We start from the raw sequence: 27,307 nt of genomic DNA on the forward strand, positions 1-27,307 counted from the left end.
TCGGCGATAAGAAATCAGTTCGTCCCTACCGCTTATTCAAGCTTCACATATTGTTTCAAAGTATCCCTCATCCTCACATTTTTTATGATTCACAGGTTCATTTACTCCATTTTAAAACATTGTGCAAAAGTACATCACATCATTCAAAGTTGCAATATATTACACGATTTGATTTCAGGTTAAAAGAAGAAGAAGGAAATCTGACCAGCTGACTAGGGAATTCTGGAAGTTCTAGTCTCCCAGAAAGTAGCTCTAGATTCAGCCCAATTGATTGTATGAAGAAAGAAAGGAGACTTTGTGAAAGTGCAGGCATTTTCAAAGTTATTTTACATCGATGGACTCCTTCCTGACAGTAAACTCACAGATTACCTCTCAGCTTAGTTCTGAATTAGCTTAAAAGTCATTTTCTGGAAACATTGACTTGGATTCCCATCAGCTCCTTGCCTAAGAGGTCATTTTAGATAATTCCCAAGTTTTCTAAGGTCTTAACACATAATGTTGGTACAAATGTGCAGATAGAAGTGCAAACATGCACTGAAGCACACGGTCCTTTGGAGGACTATATTTCCCAGTATCCCCAATGGCACATTTGGAAAGCCAATCTAACTTTCTCAGGGTGAAATTTTCTTTTTTTCTGAGAGGAACGATACACTTATATGAAATAGATATCAGTAAAAAATGGTGAAATGCTTAGAGAGATGGAGAGGATGAAGAGACAAAGCAATTCTATGTAACGTTGATGAGTAAGAATGATTAGAAAAGATCCATAAACGAATGAAGACTGGGTTGTGAGTTTTCCGGGATGTATGGCCATGTTCCAGAAGCATTATCTCCTGACATTTCGCCCACATCTATGGCAGGCATCCTCAGAGGCTGTGAGGTTTTCAGAGTGTTTTCATAGACTCCTCAACCTCTGAGGATGCCTGCCATAGATGTGGGTGAAACATCAGGAGAGAATGCTTCTGGAGCATGGCCATACAGCCTGGAAAACCCACAAGATCCCAGTGATTCCAGCCATGAAATGAAGACTTTCCGACCACTGCATTCTCGGAATCAGCTACAATTCTGTCCACAGCAAAGTGCAAACATAAGACCATGTCATCGGCGTAGAAGGTGACTAGACTCACTTTTAACACACTTTCACTGCAATCTAGAAGCAGTTCAGGGAAAGCGAAGGGTTAAACCAGTAGCAGGCAGTCACTTTTAGGGGAAAGGATTCACAAATAATATTTGAAGTTGGAAGGAGACCACAACCCAAAGCCCGTAAACCTACATTGTCTCTGTCTCTGAAACCCTTTAAAGTTTAGACCAGGCTTGGGCAAACTTCAGCCCTCCAGGTAGGCTGTTAGGAATTGTGGGCGTTAAAGTCCAAAACAACCGGAGGGCTGAAGTTTGCCCATGCCTAGTTTAGACTGTTGAAGAAAGGACAGAAGACTCTTGTGAAAGACTTGAAAAGCTGTTTGCCATAGATATTTGAAACTGCCGGTAATCGTGCAAAACATTAATGAGGAAGAATGATGAGGTCCAAAGTGAAATGAAGACTGCCCCCTGAATTGACAGAATGAGCCAGAATTGCACCCATAGAAAAAAGCAAACATAAGACTATGTCGTCAGCGTAGAAGGTGAAATCATCTATGCCGAAACAGTGTTATCGGCATGGAAGGTTGCTATGAACATACTTTCACAGCAACCTAGCAGCATCTTGGGGGAAGTAAAGGGTTAAACCAGGCATGGGGAAACTTGGGCCCTCTGGGTGTTTTGGACTGCAACTCCCACCATTCCTAACAGCCGGTAGGTTGTTAGGAATTGTGGGAGTTGAAGTCCAAACACCTGGAGGGCCAAGGTTTGCCCATGCCTAGGTTAAACCAATTAATGGCAACTACTTTTAGGGGATGGGGAGACTGGCTCATATTTGGGAAACAGAACCCAAAACCAGTAAACCTAACTTTTCTGTCTCTGAAACCCTTTAAACTCCAGGCTGTTGGAGAACAGATAGATGACTCTACAAAGAGATTTGAATGTCTGCTTGCCAGAGACCTTTGAAACTAGACTGAGGGCCCACAAGACAAACCCGAGGGCCACCAATGTTCTTTGGGTTCCGCATTTGCGCCGACATCTCTGTTCCTGCTCTCCAGAAAGCCAAGCCTAGTTGTGCAAAATCTCACCACTTCCCAGGAGAAGAGTTTTTGAGAAATGCGGCGGATCTGCATGTCATATAACCGAGTTTCATGGAGATGGATGATGCCCGAGCAATGACAAAATCCAGACATCATCCTCTGAGGTTTTAGATCTGGATGCTGTTCTCGACCCGAGGGGGGTTGATGTATTCATACGGGAGCGCCAGTGACTTGTTCCTCTCGTCAATTCCGTGAGAAATTTCGGCCAGGCGGCTTTGAAAGACTCTTATGAGGCGCTTTGGCTCGGACTCGGAGAAATGTTCATCTGGAAAGTTTCCCAATAGTCTCTGGAAGGGATTAGGGAGAGATCATTAACAATGGATGTTTGGAAAAGTCCCGTTCACCATATGCGTTCAATGACAATATGACCCCTTTATCTACGGATTCATTATCCACAGTTTCACTTATCAACGATCCCCAAAAATATACACATCCCGTTTTTGTAGACATCTCTAGGTGATTCTAGGGCAGGCATAGGCCAACTTAGGCCCCCCAGGTCTTTTGGACTTCAACTCCCACCATTCCTAACAGCCTTAGAGCCTTTCCTTTTTTTCAACCGCGGATACGGAAACCCATCAGACCCCCATATCCACGACTCAACAGATTCACTCCGGACCAATTTCATTCTACTCTGGATCATCAGGAAGGGGCTGGAGGCCTTAGGAATGATGGGAGTTGAAGTCCAAAACACCTGGAGAGCCCAAGTTGCCCCATGCCTGCTGTAGATGCATCCAAGTTGGACCTTTCTTGCATTCCCATGTAAGAGAAATATGGTTTAAAGCATGGCAAAGTCTCCAATTTGGGGATGGATTTGAGAAGGTCTGGTTTGTCTTAAACATGGGAGGAGTTTTGAGAAGAAACGTGGGATCTTTACAGGTTGGATTCCTGAATGTAATCTTCCCTCTGCTTCATAGATACTTACCCGGTCTCCCACCTCGTTGCTTAGAAGCCACAGAGAAGTCAAGGCAAGGCAGGTGATGTTGACCGGAGGAAGGATATTAAGAATGTTCTCCAAAGTTGCGGTCCCCTTCTTGGTGGGCGGGGGTTTCCGCATGGTGGGCGGGACGTTGGGGATCCAGGAGCCAAAGTCAAACTGTGGGCAAAAGGAGCATTGGGTTAAGTCAAATCCTGAAGCGCAGAAGTCAATTCATAGGAGTTGAGGTGGGAGGTTAGCTCCCAATCCACATGACTAACTTTTGCTACCCAACAAGATTTAATTTGTTGCAATACTAGTGCTGCTGTGCTGTTGGCAACTAACAGAAAGTGATCTCTGGTGCCACCAAGTGGCCAATACAGATATTGCATGTTGGACATAACGAGATAAATGGAAACATGTTGTACTAAGATAAAAGTGAAGTTTTCCCCCTGATATTAAGTCCAGTTGTGTCCGATTTTGGGGGTTGGTGCTTATCTCCATTTCTAAGCTTAAGAGCCAGCATTGTCCGTAGACACCTCCAATGTCATGTGGCTGGCATGGCTGCATGGAACAGCGTTACCTTTCTGCCAGAGCGATACCTATTGATCTACTCAAATTTCCATGTTTTTGAACCGCTAGGTTGGCAGAAGCTGGGGCTAATAACGGGAGCTTACCCAGCCCCCCGGATTCGAACTGCTGACCTTTCGGTCAGCAAGTTCAGCAGTTCAGTGGTTTAACCTGCTGCACCACCAGGTTGTGCCTATCTTCTTCTCTTTTTTTGGAAATACAAGTATGGGATTTACCATAATTCAACAGGATTTCAGATAATGGGACTAAATAAAGCCCTATTACGTTGTCGTAGGCTTTCATGGTTGGAATCACTGGGTTGCTGTGAGTTTTCCAGGTTGTGTGGCCATGTTCCGGAAACATTCTCTCCTGACATTTCACCCAGATCTCTGGCAGGCCACCTCAGAGGTTGTGGGGTTTGTTGGAAACTAGGCAAGTGGGGTTGATAGATCTGTGGAATAATGTCCAGGGTGAGAGAGACAATTCTTGTCTGCTTGAGGCAAGTGTGAATGTTGCAGCTTGATTAGCATTGGAGCCTTATTCATTTCAACAGGTTTACTTTAAATAGGATTAAGTTCAGATCCCTTCCAATGATAATGGATGGGAGAGGATGGGAGAGGAATACCACCTGGATAAACTGCCAAAGGTACAAAGAACAACAACACCCAATGCAGCCTCATAGAGTCCTTTCTTGATGTGGTGGACTACAACTCCCACAAACCTCAGCCAATGGTAGGTGTAGTCCAACACATATGGACGAATACTGGATTGTAGACAAGACATCTGAGCAATGCTTGTGATGAAGACATGGGGAAAGTGTAGCTAAGAAGCAGAAGGTCTGGAGAGATTACTGGGATTCTGAGAGTTATAGGATTGCAAAGGTAGTTATTTCCTACATTCTGGATATCAATGCATTGTGTGTGGGGGTCTTACCTGACCGCTGTTGACTGCGGCATGTTGAGCTGAGCAGGTGAAAATCACCATCGTCAGGAATTTGGAGAGCTCTTCCATCGTCTGCAGAGAAGAAGGGGCGCCTGAGTTCTCCCTGCTTTGGAAGCCTTCCCTGAAGACCTCCTGGATCCAGGCTTGGAGCTCTGGGTCGTTCTGGACGCGGTCATCACTCCAGTAGTAGTACCTGACCATGTCCCTCACAAAGCTGGAGCACAAGAGAGATTAAGCAGCCCGTGATCCAAATTGTGGGATGTGACTTTTACAAAGGAAATAATTATATGCAACCCTTGACATCCAACATTACTTGCTATGGCAGTTCAGAAAGTTAGTTCCCACTAAGGGTGCATCTTGATGCAGTTTGATCCCAACTTTAACTATCATGGCTCAAGGCTATGGAATCCTGGGAGATGTAGTTTGGTGAGGCACCTCGTAAAACTATAAATCTATGATTCCATAGCATTAATTCTAAAGTGTACGATTTTTTTATTGTGTCAGAAACGAATAGAGAAATTGCAAGTCACTTCTGGTGTGAGAGAATCGGCCATCTACAAAGACGGAACCGAATTGAGAAACTGCAAGTCACTTCTGGTGTGAGGGAATCAGCAGTCTATAAAGACAGAAGCGAATTGAGAAACTGCAAGTCGTTTCTGGTGTGAGAGAATCAGCCGTCTACAAAGACGGAAGCAACTTGAGAAACTGCATGTCGCTTCTGGTGTGAGAGAATCAGCCATCTACAAAGACGGAAGCGAATTGAGAAACTGCAAGTTGCTTCTGGTGTGAGAAAATCAGCCGTCTAAAAAGACGGAAGCGAATTGAGAAACTGCAAGTTGCTGCAAGTTGCTTCTGGTGTGGGAGAATCAGCCGTCTACAAAGATGTTGCCCAGGGGACGCCTGGATATGTTACCATCCTGCTGGGAGACTTCTTTCATGTCCCCGCATGGGAAGCTCACCCCATCTCACAGATTCGAACCACTAACCTTCAGGTCAGCAGTTCAGGTCACAAAAGTTTAACCCAGTGGTTCTCAACCTTCCTAATGCTGTGTCCCCTTAATACAGTTTCCCTGTGTTGTTGTGATCCCCAACCATAAAATTATTTTCATTGCTACTTCATAACTGTCATTTTACTACTGTTATGAATCATAATGTATATATCTGATATGCAGGATGTATTTTCATTCCCTAGACCAAATTTGATATGAATACCCAATACGCCCAAATTTGAACATTGGTGGGGTTGCAATGGGAGGTGATTTTGTCATTTGGGAGTTGTAGTTGCCGGGATTTATAGTTCACCTACACTCAAAGAGAATTCTGAACTCTAACAACGATGGAACTGAACCAAACTTGGCACCACAGAACTCCCATGACCAACAGAAAATACTGGAAGGCTTTGGTGGGCATTGACCTTGATTGAATTTTGGAGTTGTTGTTCACCTACATCCAGAGAGTACTGTGGACTGGAGGAGTTTTGGGAAAATAGACCTTGACATTTGGAAGTTGTAGTTGATGGGATTTATAGTTTACCTAGCATCAAAGAGACCCTTGAACCCCACCAACGATAAAATTGGGCCAAAATTCTCACAGGGAACTCCCATAACCAACAGAAAATACTGGTCTTTGGTGACCCCTCTGACACCTCCCTTGCCTCCACCTTCCAGGGGTCCCAACCCCCAGGTTAACCCACTGAGCCACAGTGGCCGCCTAGTGTAAATACTGTAAATAAATACTGTAAATAAATAGTGTAAGATGTACCCAATGTTGGTGTGACTGTGCCATTGGGAAGCAATCGAAATTGTTCTTTGGTGCCACCAAGTGTTCAGTTTAGATATTGCAAGTTGGAAATTACGAGAGACATGGCTCCAACTTTACAAAACAACGATTCTTGGCTGAAGCAACCTATGGGACTGATGTGTTGTCGAATCATGGGATTACAGGGTTGTTGTATGTTTTCCAGGCTGTATGGCCACGTTCTAGAAGTATTTTCTCTTGACGTTTCGCCCACATCTATGGCAGGCATCCTCAGAGGTTGTGAGGTATGGAGAAACTATGGAGAAACCTTCCTTGCTTAGTTTCTCCATACCTCGCAACCTCTGAGGATGCCTGCCATAGATGTGGGTGAAACATCAGGAGAGAATACTTCTAGAACATGGCCATACAGCCCGGAAAACATACAACAACCTATGGGGTCCTTCCTCTTCCTCCTCTCACAGCTCACATGGTAACAAGTAACAGCAAACAACTAGTTTCTGTTCTGCTGAAAAGTTAGGAATTATAGCCATGTATCATTGATACATTCAAACTCTTTGTTGCTAAAAGTAACTAGTTACCAAAACAACTCACTTGAAACCTTAATTATACTTCCACTTGGGAGAAGGCAGCCCTGGATGGATCAAGAGACACCTCCATCCCATTGCTCACTGCTCCTAAAAGGACCGTACCCACTTTGGGGGTCTTTAGATGCAAAGGTAGATCCATGGATTCTGGGAGATGCAGTTTCTAGAGGCCATCTTTTCAAAGGTCGGGTCCCTCCCTCCGTCTTCACCCCCCTCCATGCCTTCTGGACCCACACTCACATTTCAATGGCGGCCCAAATCTTCGTGGCGTCGTCCCGGTAGTAATAGTTGGCCACTGCGGAGACTCCGCGGGCTTCGATGTCTTCCGGGAGGCAGAGAGAAGAGTAGGTCAGCCTGGAAGCCCCCTTGGCCACCAAAGGCACGATCCCTTCGAAGCCGGCCGACGTGGCCTGCAAAAACGAATGCCACGTGATGCAAATCAGCAATGCTTATGCATTTCAAGTGGAGTGAGAATGCTGCGACTTGAGGTGCATCTACAGCAGGCATTGGCCAACTTAGGCCCTCCAGGTGATTTGGACTCCATCTCCCACCATTCCTAACAGCCTCAGGCCCTTTCCTTTTGCCCTGCAGCCGCTTAAGCGGCTGCGGGGCAAAAGGAAGGGGCCTGAGGCTGTTAGGAATGGTGGGAGTTGGAGTCCAAATTATTTCCAATAGTAAAATCTTACTATTGGATATATTGTTGGCTTGGGCTGAGAATCCAGCTGAATAGACACAATAAATAGGGGGGAAATAATACCCAACCTTACCCTATCCATCATGCCTCCTTCCTTGATCAGCCTGACTCTGGCCAAAGTGTTGATCTGGAGAGTATATCGCAAGTGAGGAATTAGCAGCTGCGAGAAAGAGAGAAACGGCATTAAATCCTCATACGTTTGGATTGGAAGAGACTTTAGGAAATTAGGGATACAAACCCTAGTCTCCTAGTCAAACCATTACATCGCATTGGCTTTCACGTCCCTATAGATAACACTTCAATTTAAGTACTACACAATCCTAAGGCTCTCTGAATGTGGTGGGACTACAAATCCCAGCATTCTTGTTCAATGGTTGCGCTATTTTATTTATTTATTATGTATTTGCAGTATTTATATTCCGCCCTTCTTTCTCACCCCGAAGGGGACTCAGGGCGGATCACATTGTACACATATAAGGCAAACATTCAATGCCATACAACGTAGAACAGAGACAGACGCAGAGGCAATTTAAACCTTCTCTGGCTTCCAGCTTCCTGAGGGTATGCTTGATTCCGGCCACAGGGGGAGCAGCTGCTTCATCATCCACTGTGACAGCAACTTCCTCATTCCAACGGCGGCTGGATGATTTTTATGGTGTCGTAAATTAGCCTCTCCACATATAAGTGGTACCTGAATTTCCTACTTGATAGATGCAACTATCTTTCGGGTTGCTTAGGTCAGCAACGAGCAGGGGCTATATTTTATTTTCATTGTCGGGTGCTCACCCCAACACAGGCTGGCCTTGAACTCATGACCTCTTGGTCAGAGTGATTTATTGCAGGTGGCTGCTAACCAGCCTGTGCCACAGCCCTATGGCTACTGGGAGCTGCAGTCCAACAACAGAGGACAGCATGCATCCTAATCTTGTAATGTATGATCTTAATATCATTTCCTAAACATGTGCAGTTGGGACGTTTTTATTCTAAGGGTGCGTCTACACTAGGCATGGGCCAACTTCGGCCCTCCAGGTGTTTTGGACTCCAACTCCTAACAACTGGTATTATGGGAGTTGAAGTTCAAAACACCTGGAGGGCTGAAGGTGGTCCATGCCTGATCTACATTATAGAATTAATGCAGTTTGAAACCACATTTAACTGCTACAGCTCCGTGCTGGAATTATGTGAGACACATCAGCATTTCTCTGTCAGGGGAAGGCTAACAGACTTAAAGAACTACAACTCCCACAATTTCCATGATTGCAAGGTCTTTAGCCCTCTGTGCCAAAGAGTGCAAGTGCCTCTGCAAACTACAACTCCCATGATCCCATAGCCTTGAGCCGTGGACTTGACAGTGGTGTCAAACTCCATTCATTCTACAATGTGAACACACCCTAAATGGATGCAAGGACCTTTTCAGTCAGCTCAAAAGATGACAATTCCTAGAATCCAAAAAATACATCATGTAATTCCCAGAGGGAGCTCTCATTGGCGCACAAGTTAAACCACTGAGCTGCTGAACTTGCTGACAGAAAGGTCGGTGGTTCAACTCTGGGGAGCGGGATGAGCTCCCACTGTTAGCCCCAGCTTCTGCCAACTTAACAGTTTGAAAACACACAAATGTGAGTAGATCAATAGGTACTGCTCCGGCAGGAAGGTAATGCCTGCCACATGACCTTGGAGGTGTCTATGGACAACGCCGGCTCTTTGGTGTAGAAATGGAGATGAGCACCAACACCCAGAGTCGGACATGACTAGACTTAATGTCAAGGGAAAACCTTTACCTTTACCTTAATTCCCAGAGTCTTTGCCAGGAATTCTGGAAGTTGTAATGCCTTCCAGTTGCCATACCTTGAAGAGCGGGTGGCACATGGGCAGTTGCCGGAGGGCAGCCATCGAAAAGATCTCAGCCATCAGGTGTGTCCGCAGGAGGTGAGAGATGTTCTGGTGGACGTGGAAGTCCGCGTTCCGCACCCACATCTTTGCCAAGATCCAGTCCCATTTGGAGTCGCTGGGGAGGAAAATGGGGCTCTCAGGACCCGGGGTTTGGCTGAGCTGAGGAATGGGACCAAGGGAATTGGAATACAGAGCAGAAGCACACTTAAAACCAGTCAGACAGCCATCAAACCCAAGCCAAAATCATCTTTCCCGTACTACAACTCCCAATGGCCATGCTGTTTGGGGATTCTGTGAGCTGTAGTCCATAAACATTAATCTTCCCAAATTTTGATTGCAACACCAATAAATGTTCCCTAAGCAAGGTGACAAGCAGTAGTAATTACAGTAGTTATTTCCAATTTCCAAAGGCCGGGCTGTGGCGCAGGCTGGTGAGCAGCCAGCTGCAATAAATCATTCTGACCATGAGGTCATGAGTTCGAGGCCAGGCTGCGGCAGGGTGAGCACCCGTCAATTAAAAATTAAAAAATAGTCCCTGCTCGTTGCTGACCTAGCAACCCGAAAGATAGTTGCATCTATCAAGTAGGAAATAAGGTACCACTTATAAAGTGGGGAGGCAAATTTAACTAATTTACGATGTTGGAATGAGGAAGTGCCGTCACAGTGGATGATGAAGCAGCTGCTCCCCCCCGTGGCCAGAATCGAACATCCCCTCAGGAGAAGGTTAAATTGCCTCTGTGTCTGTCTCTGTCTCGGTTCTATGTGTATTTGGGCATTGAATGTTTGCCCTATATGTATATAATGTGATTTGCCCTGAATCCCCTTCGGGGTGAGAAGGGCGGAATATAAATACTGTAAATAAAATAATTAATGCATTACTAAACGTATAGTTCCATGCTCTGGAAAAGTCAAGAAGGTCCTTGCACTTGCAGCTTTTCCAGAGATAATGTTTCACATTTTGTGAAGCCAGTCCCCCTTTTTTGCAAAATGCAAAGAACTGCTGTGCTCTGAAGGTTCATCTACACCAGGCATGGGCAAACCTCACCCCTCCAGGTGTTTTGGACTTCAACTCCCACAATTCCTAACATGCAAGAATGGAGAGAAGAATGGAGTGTTTCTATCCCTTTATTTACCTGGATGGCAATGGGGATGAGGTCCCTGGTTGGCGTCTGGTAGAAGAGGCAGAGAGGAACCGCCAAATACTGCCGCTCGCCTTCAATCGTGTTGGTTGGGATGCCTTGCAGGATCTCATAATCCACAATGAAGATGTTCCCCTTCTATAAGAGTCGGAAAGAAGAAAACAATGAGGACTAGTAGCATGATCAGCTGTGAATGGGTTTTTGGTTTTTTTTGGTAGCTGCTTAGATATCACAATATGAAGAGTGGGAATGGCTAGATTCTGGGAGTTGTTATCCAAAATGTAATAATTTGCCCAAACTTTGGCTTGGATCAGTGTGCTGTTTGGTTAGGAAGAGTGGCCATTAAGCGGCTACATCAGTAGGATCATGAATCCACTCCAGGTTTTAGTTTGAACATTAAAGAAACATCCTTGAGTGCAGCTACACTGTAGAATGAATGCTGTTTTGAGGCCACTTAAACTGCCATGGCTCAATGCTATGGAATTCTGGGAGTGGTAGCTTTACAAGGTCTTTAGCCTTCTCTGGTGTCTCACCAAACTACAGATCCCAGGATTACACAGCATCAAGCCCATGGCAGTTAAAGTGGTGTTTAACTGTATGACTTCTACACTGCAGATGCACTCTAAATACTAAGGAATCTACCCAAGGTATTAAACTACATGCCAAAGCCATCCATTATAACGTTATATCCTCTAAAGTTCAGACTAAAACCTGAAATGGATCCATCCTCAAAAAAACAATCTCATATGGTTCATCTGCATTGTAGAATGAATGCAATTTGGCACTACTTAGACTGCCCTGGATCAACACTCCCATCCTGGGAACTGTAATTTGATGAGGCACCAGCGTTATTTGGCAGAGAAGGCTAAGGACCTAATAAAACTACAGCTCCCAGGACTCCATAACATTAAGCCATGGCAGTTCAACTGCATTCATTCTGCAGTGTAGATGCACCCATAGAGGTACAACGAAAAACCTGTTCACTAGGGAAAGGGAAAGACGGAATACAAGTTACCTGCACTTCTTCCTGGAGCGTTGTAGACTCTGCAAGGGACCCAGCGACCATCTCCTGGGTGACCGGAAAATTGGATGGGATCTCCTTGCATTTCTCAATGACCACGGGGTTGACACCATTCAGATACTGGTAGCCAAAGAAAGTATCTTCCTCCCAGTGTTCAGCAACATATTCTAGAGAGGGAAGACATACCATTTATCTGGATAATTGTAGTCTCACAACGTCTTCCAACTCTGCCCAAGAGTGTCACTGCCTCACCAAACTACAGCTCCCAGGGTCCCATAGCATAGGGCCATACCAGTTCAAGTGGAGTCAAACTGCATTAAGTCTTCCGTTTAGATGCTCCTTGAGTTGCAGAACCTGAGCAAAGCTGTTCAAGACAGTGGTGCATCTACACTATGGAATTAATGCAATTTAACACCACTTGAACTCCTATGTCTCAAAACTACAGAATCCTGGGAGTTGCCGCAACTTCCAATATTCCATGACATTGAGCTGTGGTGGTTAAAGTGGGTCAAACAGCATTCATTCTGTAGTGTCTGTGCGCCTTTCTACACTGCCATGTAAAATCCAGATTATCTGCTTCAAACTGGATTATATGGCAGTGTGGATAACCCACCTCAAAGCAGATAACGTAGATTATCTGCTTTGATTATCTGGATTATTTGGCAATGTAGATGAACCCGAAGTGTTTAGGCCTTCTGAAACAATTCTTCCGCTTCTTCCGATACCTGAAACGGGCGTCTTGTTGAACCAGAAGATGTTCCTCATGTCTGACAACTTTTTCCAAGACTCTGTGCGGTTCATGAATCCCTTTAATTTCAATTCCAGCGTGCTAAGGACAGAAAAGGATCACACATTATACAACAGGCGAATGGGATGCAAAGAGGTAAATACGCAATTCATATTTACAAAAAATTGGCAAAGGAACAAATCGCTTCCAGAAATATGGTCTGTTTTGGGAAGCTCTCTGGCTGTGGGTGACGGAATATGCGGTGACATGGATCAAGTCCTTTTGAGCCAAAGGTAGGGATCTTTGGGAGGAGCAGAGTTTTGGGAACACAGCAAAGGTCCTCCTCAAAGTTGGCTGTGATAGCCAAGTGGTTAAGGCGTTGGACTTGAAATCCTAACAGCTGGTAACAGAGGTCATTTGGAGAGGTTTTAAAGCAGAGAATGGATAGCCATCTAGTGGGGATGCTTTGTGTTTTCCTGCCTGGCAGGAAGGATGGACTGTATGGTCCTTGAGGTCTTTTTCAACTTTGTGATGCTTTGAATCAATGATTTTACAACATAATGGTGCCCTCCTCAACCCGACTCACGTGAGCTTGGACTTCAGCAGGAAGCCGCTGATTTTGGTGAAGTTGAACTTTGAGTTGGTGTCCATCTCTTCCAGGCTTTCCACCTCCAGGCACCGAGGCATCCCAGGAGCAAATACATCCCACCTGTTGTTATTTTTTAAAATAAAGAGTAAGCTTTGAAGGTAACTTATACTCAAACCACAACTTTTCGCAACAGCCTTCCCACTAGAAAAAGCTACTGGGTTTATTGGTTGAATCAATGGCCGAGCTTTAGCACAGCAGGTCAAACCACCAGTGGCAGTAAATCTTGTCAATCAAAAGGTTGACAGTTCGAAGCCCAGGTCAGGGTGAGCTCCTGGCCTTTAGCCCAGCTTCCACCTACCTAGCGGATTGAAAGCAAAATGTGAGTAGATAAATAGGTACTGCTTAAAAGCAGGGAGGATCTTTAAGGCACCTATAAGGAAATGCCAGAAAAATGCCAGCGATTCGATCAAGGAGGAAGTTTATGAATAAAGCTCTTCGGCAGGGAGATGGAGCGACAGCACCCCCCAGTGGTTGGAACCTAGCACAAGCCTCCAAGATACCGAAGATGGGGAAAACCTATCTATGTACAATTGTCTGTCTTATCAGTATATAAACAGCATTGAATATTGCCACATATGTATGATCTGTGATCCACTCTGAATCCCCTTTGGGGTGAGAAGGGCAGAATATAAATACTGTAAATAAATAAACAAATAAATAAAACCTCACCATTGAACTCATAAATATTTTAAAAAAAAATTGGCCATAGAATGCAAGATTTAAAACCCTAAACTTTAGGACTCTTGATGCAATTATAGAATTCTGGAAAGCAGTGAGATATTTTCATGAAATTTCACACAAATGATTTCCATCAACAGCAAAAGGCTCCTTTCCTTTGAGATCAATGTATGGCCATCTCTCTGTTTGCCTTTCTTCTTATGTTTCATTCCTTCCTTCCTTCCATTCAAACTATAAAAGCCTATGACGTTTCATCAAGCCTTTGCAGACTTATTGTGAGGATATTGCAGCCCTCCAGGGCCTGTGAAACAGGTTAATAATGTTGGAATGCAACTGCACACTGCCCAGGTCTGCAGTCCTCAATGAGGAACATTAGTTAGCTTAGGAATAGGCTGAGGGAACTCTTTCCCCCTAACTCCTGAATGACAGTTGAAATGTATCAATTTGTTATTGCTTTTATACATAAACCTTTTGTAACTTTAAAGATTGAACTCTGCATCTTTGCCTCCTAGGCTCTAAATTCTTCTCTGACCACCACACTTCACGCTCTGCTTGCTGTGAGCTGAATGCTCAACTATAAGTATCCTGTTTGTATTTTGAATGCTCTGCTGCAGTTTTGGGAGTTTCCCCTAAAAAATAACAGCTGTAAAGTTCAGGTATCCCCCGTCCTTTTGAAATTGTGAAAATGTTGAAATAGTCAAGATTTTAAACCCTTAACTTAAATAGACAATATGTGGAATCTATTTAATAGGCAGGACACAATATGCAAATTTAATGAAAAACGCAGCTGAGTTGGAGAGGAAAACGGGTTGCAAAAATGTTAAGCAATTGTTCGACCTGAATGCTGGGTTCCTCAGTAGGTGACCTTGAGCAAATCACACTCTCTCAGCCTCAGAGAAAGGTAAATAAAACCCTCCTCTGAACAAACTTTGCCAAGATTTGCATATATACCGTATATACTCAAGTATAAGCCGACCCGAATATAAGCCGAGGCACCTAATTTTCCCACAAAAAAACTGGGAAAACATTGACTCCAGTATAAGCTGAGGGTGGTAAATTTCAAAAATAAAAATAGATACCAATAAAATTACATTAATTGAGGCATCAGTAGGTTAAATGTTTTTGAATATTTACACAAAGCTCAAATTTAAGATAACTCTGATCAAATCATTATTCTCATCTTCTTCAATGTAAATGTGCTTATGTATCCTTTTAATAATAATAGAGTAAAATAATAATAATAATAATAATAATAATAATAATAATAAATAATACAGGAAAAGAATACAAGTAATAAAAATAGAGTAAAATAAAAAATGCAATAATAATAATAAGATCAGAGTGAAATAATAATGTATTAATAATAATAAAAATAGAGTAAAATAAATGTAATAGTAGCAACAATAATACAGAAAAATAATAAATGTAATAATACCAATAATAATAGAGAAAAATAATAAATGTACCATATATTCTCGAGTATAAGCTGACCCAAATATAAGCCAACCAGTACCCTCACCCGAGTATAAGCCAAGGGGGGGGGGGGCTTTTTCAGTCTTAAAAATAGGGCTGAAAAACTAGGCTTATACTCGAGTATATACAGTAATTTCAGGGGAAATTACTGGCTATTGGGAATTGTGTAAGTCCAAAACACCCGGAGGGCTGAAGTTTGCCCATGCCTGTTCTAGCTAGAAGGGGGTGCAGAGCAGAGTGGAGGGTGAGTCCTTGCACTGCAATGAATGGCACAGAAGAAGCTTACTAAACAATTCCCCCCAAAGAGTTTTTGCAAGTTCTAGCAACAGATCAATGAAGCCTTCCAAGCTGACTTGAAAGAAAGCACCCCAAAACTGGGGAATTTGAACTTACATCTTATGCCTGGGAATGATGCATAAAAACTGGAGACTCGGGGCCAAATCCTGACCCCTGCCTCAAGGAAGAAGGGTCTTTTAGTGCTCTTTTATTCTTCTACTGGGTATTTAAAAACTTTTATGGGTCTTTTAATGGACCTCAACTGGGAGAGCGCCAGATGAAAACCAATAAACTGGGCGTGTTCTGAAAGGTGCGGTTCTTACAAAACCCTTGCATCCGAACAGTTCGTTTTGTTCTGAATGCAGAGTGACAACTACCGAAACACACACACAAGAAAAAATATAAAGTGGAATGCAAAGCAAACATCTTTCACCAGGCTGTGTTTGCCTATGAATGTTTACTTAGGAAAAACCTTGCCGATCACTGGAGAGAGAAAGAAGGAAGGAGTCCGGGAAGAATGTGGGGAAAGGAGCAGGGAGCGCCAGGAGCGGAGGTGTGCCTCTTGGAGTCCAGAGTCCCCTTCCCCACCTGTAAGCCTCCTGCCTTGATTTCAGCTCCTCCGACCGATGCTGGAGAAGCAGAGGAGAGCCGGCATCGTCGCAGATCAGTTTCGCTGCATGGAACAAAAAAAAATGGAAATATGGGGTTTTACAAGTTTGCATGGAAATAGTCAAATATGCTGCTGGTGTCAAGACAGAATGTGTGTGGAAATGTTTCCAAAAAAAGAAAGAAATATAAATAATAATATAAATATAAATAATAACTCCTCAAAGCACAGCAGACAGAAAACCAGTACAAGAAAACCGCACTACAAACCAGAGCTGACAGCTGGCACAACAAAACATTGCATGGAAAGTTCCTTGACAAAATTGAAGGAAAAGCTGATAAGGAGAAGACCTGGCTCTGGCTCACGAATGGGACCCTGAAGAAGGAGACAGAAGGCCTGATCCTTGCAGCCCAGGAGCAAGACATCAGGACAAAGGCCATTCAGGCCAAGATCGAAAAATCAGCTGATGACCCAAAATGCAGACTGTGCAAGGAAGATGACGAAACCATGGATCATATCCTCAGCTGCTGTAACAAAATCACACAGACTACAAACAGAGGCATAACTATGTGGCCCAAATGATTCATTGGAACTTATGCCTCAAGTACCACCCCTTGAGTCCTAATATCAGGAGAAAGGCAGGACGAAAAGGAAAATTTAAAAATGCAAATAAACACATTCCAAAATCCAAACCACTTCTTCTCCTAAGCATTTCAGATAAGGGATGCTCAACCTGTATAGGCTTTGATTGGAAAAAGGTTTTCTTGCATCGCATGGGGAACGGTTTCTGCACAACACAAGCTGGGAAAATGGAAAATGATGGGTTTGTTGGCTTCTCACCTGTCCCTTCCCTCAATTCCAGGGTCCGGTACCCCTCCATCCATTGGTAGCATGGGAAATGGTAGGTCTCTCCTTGGGGCGTCGTGATCTGGACAAAACTGCAATACCAGCTGTCTTCGGGGAAAAAGAGGTAGGGGTCTTTGTGGAGGCGGACCATCAAGAAGTCGCCCAGGTCTTCCTCATTGGAGATGTCATACTCATCCACCTGCAAAACAGAAAAGAAAGGGCCCATTTGCTCTATATGTTCATCCTGGCACAAAGCAGCACCTGCTGAATGGAGCCTTCTTCTCTGGAGGCTTTGAAGCAAAGGCTGGATGGCCATCTATCAGGAGGGCTTTCATTGTGTCTCCCTGCCCGGCACTGGGGGTCCTTTTCAACTCCATGATTCTATGGATTTCAGCCTGTCAGACAACTGTTATAGAACAAGGATCCAAATGGAAAATCAACACACTGGGGATAATGGGAAGCCAATCAGTCTAAATGCCTCAAAAGGTAAAGGTTTCCCCTGACATTAAGTCCAGTCGTGTCGGGGGGTTGGTGCTCATCTCCATTTCTAAGCCGAAGAGCTGGCGTTGTCGTTAGACACCCCCAAGGGCATGTGGCCGGCATGACTGCATGGAGCGCCGTTACCTTCCCGCCAGAGCGGCACCTATTGATCTACTCACATTGGCATGTTTTCGAACTGCTAGAAGCTGGAGCTAACAGCAAGCGCTCACTCCGCTCCCGGCATCAAATTTCACCTGATCCTGGAAACTAAGCAGGGCCAGTCCTGGTTAATACTTGGATGGAGACCATCAATCAATACCAGGTGCCTTTGGCTCTGTTTCACAGGACAGAACTGGCCAACTACTACTCATTCCTTGCCCGTTAAGACTCTGAAATCCATGGTGTTGCCAACGTGAAGATAACATAAAGACAAACAAGCACACAATATTTAACCTTTATGCCTTTTCTCCAAGGGCTGCAGGCATGAAATTATAGAACATAGGGGAAAGTTGTTGTTGTTTTTTTTACTTTGACTCCCAGAATCCCCCCTCTAGTCATGGGAGTCCAAAATAGAAAGACCTTCCCAAGTTTAAAAAAACTGCCAACAAATACTTAGGGCTGTTGGCTATATTCTAGAGGAACGGGCTAGCTAATCTATCCCTGTGTAGCCCTTGCTTAGGAAAACCCTCTGAAGTGCGTGAGTAGCATGAGAATACTTCTAATGAATGAATACATGCATATTGATTTGGGAGGAGCAAGGCTCTCTTGGTTGTTGTCATTGTGTGCCTTTCAGTTATGTCTGACCTACCGTGACCATAAGGCAACTTGGCAAGATTGGTTCAGAAGAGGAGGACAGGATCAGAATCCAAAATGGACTTAACAGATAAGACACCTGGGCCAAAATGAACAATATGAATATCAACAGGGAGAAATGTACTGTACTGCACTTAGGAAATAAAAATGAAATGCACAGATATAGATGGGGCACACGTGGCTAGAAAACAGTCCATGGGAATGGCATCTAGGAGTTTCAGTAGACCACAAACAGAGCATGAGTCAACAAATTATTGCTGTGAGTTTCCCGGGCTGTATGGCTATGTTCCAGAAGCATTCTCTCCTGACGTTTCACTCACATTTATGGCAGGCATCCTCAGAGGTTGTGAGGTCTGGTAGAAACTAAACAAGTGGGGTTTATATATACAGTAGAGTCTCGCTCATCCAACATAAATGGGCCGGCAGAACATTGGATAAGCAAAAATGTTGGATAATAAGGAGGCATTAAGGAAAAGCCTATTAAACATCAAATTACATTATGATTTTACAAATTAAGAACCAAAACATCATGTTTTACAACAAGTCTGCCACTTGTTTGGCAGCGTGGTTGCACTTGTGTTGTTGATGGGTGTGTTAGCCTAGAGAAACATCTGTGGATCCAGGTGGGAAGCAGACTGCGTTGCATAATACAGAACGTTGGATGAGCGAAGGTTGGATAAGTGAGACTCTACTGTTTGTGTAATGTCCAGGATGGGAGAAAGAACTGTTTGAGGCCAGTGTGAATACTGCAATTAGCCAGCTTGATGAGCATTGAATAGCCTTGCAGCTTCAAAGTCTGCCTGGGGGCATCCTTTGTTGGGAGGTATTAGCTGGCCCTGATTGTTTCTTGTCTGGACTTCCCTGTCCCCTGCAAAGCTATTGAATGCTAATCAAGTTGGCCAAGCTGGTTCTAGGCTGCATCAATAGTTTAGTGTCTAGATCAAGGGAAGCCATAGTCCAACTCTATTCAGCTGGAATAAGACTGTGTCCAGTGTAATAAATGGATGATGACAAGAGCCATGTTTAGATATTTGAGAGGATATCATGTTTTCACCTACTCCAGAGACTAGGACACAATGGAGCAAAGGATTCAAACTGCAGGAAAAGAGATTACACCTAAGGATTAGAAAGAACTTTGTGACAATATAATTTTCTTCCTGGGAGTCCAGTGGAGTCTCCTTCTTTGGAGGTTTTCAAGCAGAGGCTGGACTCTGACAGCCATCTGTCGGGAGTGTTTTGATTGTGTATTCCTGCATGGTAGAAAGGGTTGGACTGGATGGCCTCTTCCAAGTTTGTGATTCTATAACTCTCTCATGTCTCACCGCTCCAGGGATGAAGTCTTTTCCCGTGTTGTTCAAGAGCATCTTGGGGCTCTCCCCCTTGGAGCCCACCAGAGAGATGGAGATGGTGTCGAAGGTCCCCGAACCCAAAAAGGCCCCAGTGGCCACGTGGACTTTGTAGACCCCTTTGAAGATTTGCCCACGTTTGGTATTCGCCAGGTGGCTCCTCCTGGGTTCTCCTCCTGGGTTCTTCAGGGTCTAAGATCAGAGCACAAAAATGTCAAGTGAAATACAAGAAACTTGCCTAACCAGTTGTTTTGTCCACGTCAAAAAAGCAATCCCCAAATATCGATGTACCGGAGGTTCATCCTTGGGGTCAACTATTAGAAGCACTGACCCAGTGATTAATATCATGCAGGAAAGAAGAACAGGCAAGTCAAACTGGTTTATGTTCAGTTCCCAACTGCACAGGGACATCGGGGTGCCTGGGGTCAGAACGTGAAATCTTATCTCCTCTCTTTTAAGATAGACGATTCTCTTGCATACTTTCCACTTGCAGAAAAGGGCACCTTTGCAAGAGCTGAACAACGGCCAATGGACACCTCACCAAGAGGGCATCTACACTGTGAAGTCAATGCACTTTGATACCGCTTGAACTGCCACGGCTCCATGTTATGGAATCATGAGATTTATAGTCTGATGAAGCACTAGCATTCTATGGCAGAGAAAATAAATAATAATAATAATAACAATAATAATAATAATATATCTTTATTTATATCCCGCTTTTACAAAATCCAGAAGATATATTTCATTTGCTGTGTCATACTATGTTTTTGTATCAATAATAATAATGATAATAATAATTTTTTATTTATATCCCGCTTTTACGAAATCCAGCATATATATATCTCATTTGCTGCATTATACTATGTATTTGTATCAATAATAATAATAATAATAATAATAATAATAAATCTTTATTTATATCCCACTTTTACAAAATCCAGCAGATATATCTCGTTTGCTACATCATGCTATATCTTTGTATCAATAATAATAATAATAATAATAATAATAATAATAATAATAATAATAAAACTTTATTTATATCCTGCTTTCACAAAATCCAGTGTATATATCTGGAGAGTTGTAGTTTTATAATGTTTTTAGCTGCTTTAGCTTTATCTCCAGCATATATATCTCGTTTGCTGCATCATGCTATGTCTTTGTATCAATAATAATAATAATAATAATAATAATAATAAAAAAATCTTTAGCTGCTTTAGCTTTATCTCCAGCATATATATCTCGTTTGCTGCATCATGCTATGTCTTTGTATCAATAATAATAATAAGAAGAAGAATAATAATCTTTAGCTGCTTTAGCTTTATCTCCAGCATATATATCTCATTTGCTGCATCATACTATGTCTTTGTATCAATAATAATAATAATAAAATCTTTATTTATATCCAACTTTTCTCCCTCACAGGACTCAAAGCGGCTCACAGCACATTAAAATCACACAGAAAACAATCAGAGTACATCAATAATATAAGTATAATAGGATAAACAGGTTAAGAAAAACAACTACAGACTGTATATAATTCAAGTTCATGAGGCATCATATTGAGACATATTTTGCACTCTACTCCAGTCCATAACATACAATGTTCCTATCATTCCTGAGCAATAATATAATAACAATAAAAATAATAATACTATATTTCTAAGGATCCCGTCAAACTAAAACTCCCATGATTCCAAAGCATGGAGCCATGACTGTTAAAAGACTATCCAAATTCCTCAGTGTAAATGCACTCTCATTCATCTCTTTCTATTTTGGATTTATTCCATCTGTTTTCTATAAGACCTTGGAAACTTTGGGTGCATCTGCACTGTACAAGTAATGCAGTTTGACAACGCTTTAATGGCCATGTCTCGATTCTATGGAATCCTGGGAGTTGTAGTTTGGTGGGACACTTACTCTCACTGGCAGAGAAGATGAAAGATGTTGTAAAACTACAGCTCCCAGGACTCGGGTGTAGATCAAGCATGGGCAAACTTGGGCCATCCAGGTGTTTTGGACTCCAACTCCCACCATTCCTAACAGCCTCAGGCCCTTTCCTTTTGCTTAAGCGGCTGCGGGGCAAAAGGAAAGGGCCTGAAGCTGTTAGGAATGGTGGGAGTTGGAGTCCAAAACACCTGGATGGCCCAAGTTTGCCCATTCTTAATGTAGAAACTTACTTGTAGGTCATCCTGGAGAGGCACAGATGGGCTTCCTTCTCCTGGGAAACTGACAGTCGTCTTGGTGCATTTCTGGATTGCGATGGAGTTGACTTGGTTGGGATACCGACTCCTGAATAAAGCTCCCTTTTTCCAATGCTCCAAACTGTACGCTGTTCAGAAATGAAAGAAAAGCACCTTCTTTTGGCAAATATTTCCTGGTTCAGGAAAAGACTGGTTTTATTGATTCAAGCTTGGTTGGAAGGCGACCCAGATGGGAGCAAAGATACAGTAGCTATTAAAACGCAAACATGTTTGTCAGAATGAATTGCAACAAAAAACCTCAGCCAATGCTACCTTTAAATGTCACATTTGCAGAGAATTTATAGACTTTTGGGTTTTCTAGGGGAAGATAGTTAAGAGTTCTTTGAGAAAGCAAAAGTGTTGCTTTGGTTGCATTCAGGATTGAAGATCTTGCATCGAATCATAGAATCCAAGAGTTGGAGGAGACCTCGTGGGCCATCCAGTCCAACCCCATTCTGACAAGAAGCAGGAAAACAGCATTCAAAGCACCCCCAACAGATGGCCATCCAGCCTCTGCTTCAAAGCCTCCAAAAAAGAAGCCTCCACCACACTCCAAAACACCAGGAGGGCCAAAGTTTGCCCATGCCTGAGCTATACGATAGCATTATCTGCAGGAAATTGCAGGCAATAGCGATGTAAACAGTCCTTAGTCCTGGATTACAAAGAGTTCACTATTGTTTTATCTTATCTTATTTGGTTATGGATTAAATTGGAACAGCTTTGTGTTGAACTGCTTGATATAATTAGTATATCAAATATGTATTGTGTCACTTGATAGCTTGGTTGGGTTTGTCTTTTTTTTACTCTTGGCAGAAGGAGTGTTTACACTGTAGAATGAATGCAGTTTGATACCACTTGAACTGCTATAGAATCTGGAGAGTTGTAATTTTACAAGGTCTTCAGCTTTCTCTGACAATAAGTATTGGGGCCTCAGTAAACTACAACTCTCTGTAAACTACAACTCCCAGAATGAATGCAGTTTGATACCACTTGAACTGTCATGGAATCTGGAGAGTTGTAGTTTTTCAAGGTCTTCAGCTTTCTCTGCCTGTAAGTGCTGGGGACTCAGTAACCTATAACTCCCAGTAAACTACAACTCCTAGAATTACGACTTTATGTGCTCGATGCTGTGGAATCCCAAGAGTTGTCGTCCGGTAAGGCAGCTGCAGTTTTTGCAAGAGAAGCTTAAAGACCTTGCAAAACTACAACTCCCAGGATTCCATAGCATTGAGCCATGGCAATGAAAGTGGTGTCAAACTGTATTCATTCTACCGTCTAGGAATGAACCCAAGAGGCCATCCAAAATCAATATTTCCCTTTCTTTCACACAATGACGGCTCTTATATCAAAAAATGAAACATTCTGGACCAACTCAAGACCGACATCTCCCGGTTTCCTGTTTTTCCCCCAATATTCTGCCGAATGAACTTTCGAAAACCTCTGAAAACCCAGCATAAGAACAATCACCCTTCTTCCTGCAACATTTCAGCAATCGGAATTCGGTTTGCTTTAAAACTGCAAACCTTTGAGCTAGTGGGAGACGCAGCACTGCACAACGGTTTGAACTAGAGGTGGGTCTACACTGTAAAATTAATGCAGTTTGGCACCACTTTAACTGCTATGGCCCAATGCTATGGAATAATGTGATGTGTACTTGGGTGGGGTGCTAGCACTCTTTGGCAGAGAAGGCTTTGTAAAACTACAACTTCCATGGATGTTCCATTTTCTGAAATCATGAAACCAAAGGGGAACCCAAAGTTAATACAATCCAGCCCTCTGACACTGCAGTTTGACAAGGTCTTCTTTAACTTTCTCTTGCAAAAAATACTGCCTTCCCAGAGACTCTGGAGCTTGTCAAACTACAGGATTCTATAGCATTGAGCCATGGCAGTTAAACTGGTGTCAAACTGTATTCATTCTACAGTGTAGATGCACCCCAGGACAAGAGAAAAATATATTACTGGTATTTAAAAATCTGAGCAGTATAATGATAGATCTAGAGTCCACGATGGCACAGTGAGTTAAAGCACTGAGCTGCTGAACTTGCGGACTGAAAGGTCCCAGGTTCAAATCCCAGGAGCGGAATGAGCACCCGCTGTTAGCCCCAGCTCCTGCCAACCTAGCAGTTCAAAAACATGCAAATGTGAGTAGATCAATAGGTACTGCTCCAGCGGGAAGGTAACGGTGTTCCATGCAGTCATGCTGGCCACATGACCTTGGAGGTGTCTATGGACAACGCCGGTTCTTTGGCTTAGAAATGGAGATGAGCACCAACCCCCAGAGTTGGACACGACTGGACTTAATGTCAAAGGAAAAACTTTACCTTTACCTATAATGATATAATGATATAATGATATAATGATATAATATATATAATGATATAATATATATAATGATATAATGGAGCCCCCAGATGGCGTAGTGGACTAAGTGACTTGAAGGTTGGGTTGCTGACCTGAAAGTTGCCAGGTTCGAATCCCACCTGGGGAGAGTGCGGATGAGCTCCCTCTATCAGCTCCAGCTCCATGCGGGGACATGAGAGAAGCCTCCCACAAGGATGGTAAAAACATCAAAACATCCGGGCGTCCCCTGGGCAACGTCCTTGCAGACGGCCAATTCTCTCACTCCAGAAGCAACTTCGGTTGCTCCTGACACGAAAAAAAAAAAACCTATAATGATAGATATTGCAACTTGTAGCACCCTCCCCATACATTTGCCCCCTTTTTCTTATTTTCTGAATGGAAAAGGTTAGGGATCGTCACCTGTTTTCAAAGTCTTGTTGACATCTCTGGAGGCTCCGTTCAAGATCTTCCAGCGTTCCTGCAGCCGCCAGAAGGCCTTCAGCCTCATTTCGTTGGCCCTTTAAAACAAGGGAGAAAATTAAGAATTTATGGTGTATTTACACTGTAAAATTAATGGACTTTGACCAAATGTTAACTGCCATGATTTAATGCTAGAGAAGGCTGGGAGTTCTAATTTGCCAAGGGACCAGCACTCTTTGGCAGAGAAGGTGAGCAACCTTGTCACACCAGAACTCCCATGAGTCCCTAGCATGGCACTTAAAGCAGTGTCAAACTGCATTAATTCTAGAGTGTAGATTGCACCTATACTGTAGAATCGATGCTGTTTGACATTTAATGCCCCTTGAATTGATATGTTTGAATGCTACAGGATCCTGGAAGTTGTAGTTTCACAAGGTCTTGAGCCTTCTCTGCCAAAGAGTGCCAGGGCCTCAACAAACTACAACAACTCCCAGGATTACATAGTATTTGGCCCTAGCGGTTCAAGTGGCATCAAACCACATTCATTCTCATGCCCTTGTGAAACTACACCTCCCGGGACTCCATAGCATTGAGCAGTGGCAGTTCAAGTGGTATTAATCTAAAGACCCTCGGAAATGACAACTTCCAGGACTCCATAGCATCGAGCAGCGACAGTTCAAGTAGTATTCATTCTAAAGGTCTTGTGAAACTACAACTCTCAGGACTCCATAGCATTGAGCACTGGCAGTTCGAGTGGCATCAAAATGCATTCAATCCAGGGGCCTTGTGAAACTGCAACTCCCAAGACTCCATAGCATTGAGCAGTGGCGGTTCAAGTGGTATTCAATCTAAAGGCCTTGTGAAACTACAACTCTACAACTCCCAGGACTCCATCGCATTGTGTAGAGGCATTTCAAGCAGTATTCATTCTAAAGACCTTGTGAGACTACAACTCTAAGGACTCCATAGCATTGAGCACTGGCAGTTCGAGTGGCATCAAAATGCATTCAATCCAGGGGCCTTGTGAAACTGCAACTCCCAGGACTTCATAGCATTGAGCAGTGGCAGTTTGAGTGGCATTCAATTTAAAGGCCTTGTGAAACTGCAACTTCCAAGACTCCATAGAATTGAGCAGTGGCGGTTTGAGTGGTATTCAGTCTAAAGGCCTTGTGAAACTACAACTCCCAGGACTCCATAGCATCGAGCAGTGGTGGTTCAAGTGGTATTCATTCTAAAGGCCTTGTGAAACTACAACTCCCAGGACTCCATAGCATTGATCAGTGGCAGTTCCTGTGGCATCAAACTGCATTCAACCCAAGGATCTTGTGAAACTACAACTCCCAGAATTCCACAGCACTGAGCAATGACAGTTCGAGTGGTATTAAACTGCATTCATTCTACAGTGTAGATCCACCCCTTGAACAGGGATTTCCCCAAGTTTGGTCACCCAGTGTTTTGGACTACAACTCCCAGCATCCCCGACGGATGACTCAGAAGATCAAGGAAGCTTCTGAGAGATGAAATCCGAAATCCCTAAAGGACCGAGGTTGGCAAGCCGAGCTCTAGCTGTGCTCCTTGGGCTTCCCTCCCCGCAGAATGGCTTGCCAGCTCACCTGTGGTTGGCTTAGGCTTGCTTACCTCTCTTCCCCCGAAAGAGGCGGCGGGCGGGCGGGCGGGCGCGAGAAACGAGAAATCCCGAGGCAGAAGCCGGGCTGGCTCGGACGGGTCCGAAACGCGCCCAAGGAGCTCTTCTTCCTTTCCAGCCTGGCTCCACTCCGCTCGGCTTTCTCTCGGCTTCTCTTTCCCTTTCCTTCCTCTTGGGAGGAGCCCACCCAAGGCGAGGGAGTGGCTGCCCTGCTGCCAAAGAGAGTTCACTCTGGGCTGCTGTGAGTTTTCCGGAGGAGCTCCTTCAGTCTCTTCCTTTTGCCTCTGGAGGAACTAAGGGTGGATACACACGGTAAAGGTAACGCAGTTTGACACCGCTTGGGCTGCATGCACTGGCACTTACATTGTAGAACCAGGGCACCTGGGCACCACGTGAACTGCCGTTGACTCCATGCCATGGACTCTTGGGATTTGTAGTTTGGCGAAGCAGAGAGTGCTTGTAAAACTACAAATCCCAGGATTCCATCACATTGAGCCATGGCAGTTCAAGTAGCCCTCAAGCTGCATTAATCATCCAGTGCAGATCCAAAAGGCTTAATAACCTAGAGTTCTGGGAGTTGTAGTTTTACAAGGTCTTCATACTTCCTTAATTATCCAGTGCAGATCCATCCTAAAAGGCTTGATGACATAGAGTCCTGGGAGTTGTAGTTTTACAAGGTCTTTATGCTGCATTAATTCAATGCAGATCCACCGTAAAAGGCTTAATGACATAGAGTCCTGGGAGTTGTATTTCTACAAGGTCATTCTGCATTAACTATCCAGTGCACATCCACCATAAAAGCCTTAATGACCTAGAGTCCTGGGAGTTGTAGTTTTACAAGGTCTTCATGCTGCATTACTTATCCAGTGCAGATCCCTCATGTGCTGGTCAGTGACCATAATAAAGCTCTGAAAAGGCTTAATGATATAGAGTCCTGGGAGTTGTAGTTTGACAAGGTCTTCATGCCGCATTAATCATCCAGTGCAGATCTATCGTAAAAGGCTTGATGACATAGAGTCCTGGGAGTTGTAGTTTTACACGGTCTTCATGCTGCATTAACTATCCAGT

At 43.7% G+C, this 27,307-nt stretch overlaps 2 protein-coding genes across 3 annotated transcripts in view; both read right to left on the bottom strand.

Annotated features, from left to right (window-relative positions):
- Nucleotides 1-2,116, bottom strand: part of LOC134292369 (polyunsaturated fatty acid lipoxygenase ALOX15B-like) — a 28,285-nt gene extending 26,169 nt beyond the window's left edge. The window contains exon 1 of the mRNA XM_062957050.1: nt 2,072-2,116. Within this exon, the coding sequence (XP_062813120.1) occupies nt 2,072-2,116 (45 nt within the window). The remainder of the gene's footprint in view (nt 1-2,071) is intronic.
- LOC100557446 (polyunsaturated fatty acid lipoxygenase ALOX15B) lies at nt 1,385-26,697 on the bottom strand. Of its 2 annotated transcripts, XM_062957072.1 has the most exons (17): nt 26,233-26,697; nt 24,595-24,692; nt 21,770-21,921; nt 19,563-19,778; nt 18,236-18,319; nt 16,942-17,146; nt 16,083-16,167; nt 13,005-13,127; nt 12,417-12,520; nt 11,686-11,858; nt 10,665-10,808; nt 9,487-9,690; nt 7,712-7,798; nt 7,185-7,354; nt 4,594-4,816; nt 3,100-3,270; nt 1,385-2,464 (listed from the first exon to the last, which is right to left on the bottom strand). In XM_062957072.1, the coding sequence occupies exons 2-17, from the start codon at nt 24,680-24,682 to the stop codon at nt 2,285-2,287; spliced, it is 2,409 nt and encodes an 802-aa protein (XP_062813142.1). In that variant the 5' UTR covers nt 24,683-24,692; nt 26,233-26,697; the 3' UTR covers nt 1,385-2,284. The 2 variants fall into 2 exon arrangements, with proteins under 2 accessions (XP_062813142.1, XP_062813143.1); XM_062957073.1 differs by lacking the exon at nt 18,236-18,319 and having other exon boundaries at nt 26,233-26,694.
- Nucleotides 26,698-27,307: the final 610 nt, after the last annotated feature.

Source organism: Anolis carolinensis, chromosome 6 (assembly GCF_035594765.1).
Source record: "Anolis carolinensis isolate JA03-04 chromosome 6, rAnoCar3.1.pri, whole genome shotgun sequence".
Lineage (NCBI taxonomy): Eukaryota > Metazoa > Chordata > Lepidosauria > Squamata > Dactyloidae > Anolis > Anolis carolinensis.

Excerpts from the sequence above, each read along its gene's own strand:
- LOC100557446 (XM_062957072.1), bottom strand. The coding sequence starts at position 24,682 with ATGAGGCTGAAGGCCTTCTGGCGGCTGCAGGAACGCTGGAAGATCTTG. Across the intron at positions 19,779-21,769 it reads CTCTCCAGGATGACCTACAA|ACCCTGAAGAACCCAGGAGG; the intron begins GTAAGTTTCTAC and ends CTCTGATCTTAG. Across the intron at positions 4,817-7,184 it reads ATTTGGGCCGCCATTGAAAT|CTTTGTGAGGGACATGGTCA; the intron begins GTGAGTGTGGGT and ends CTTGTGCTCCAG.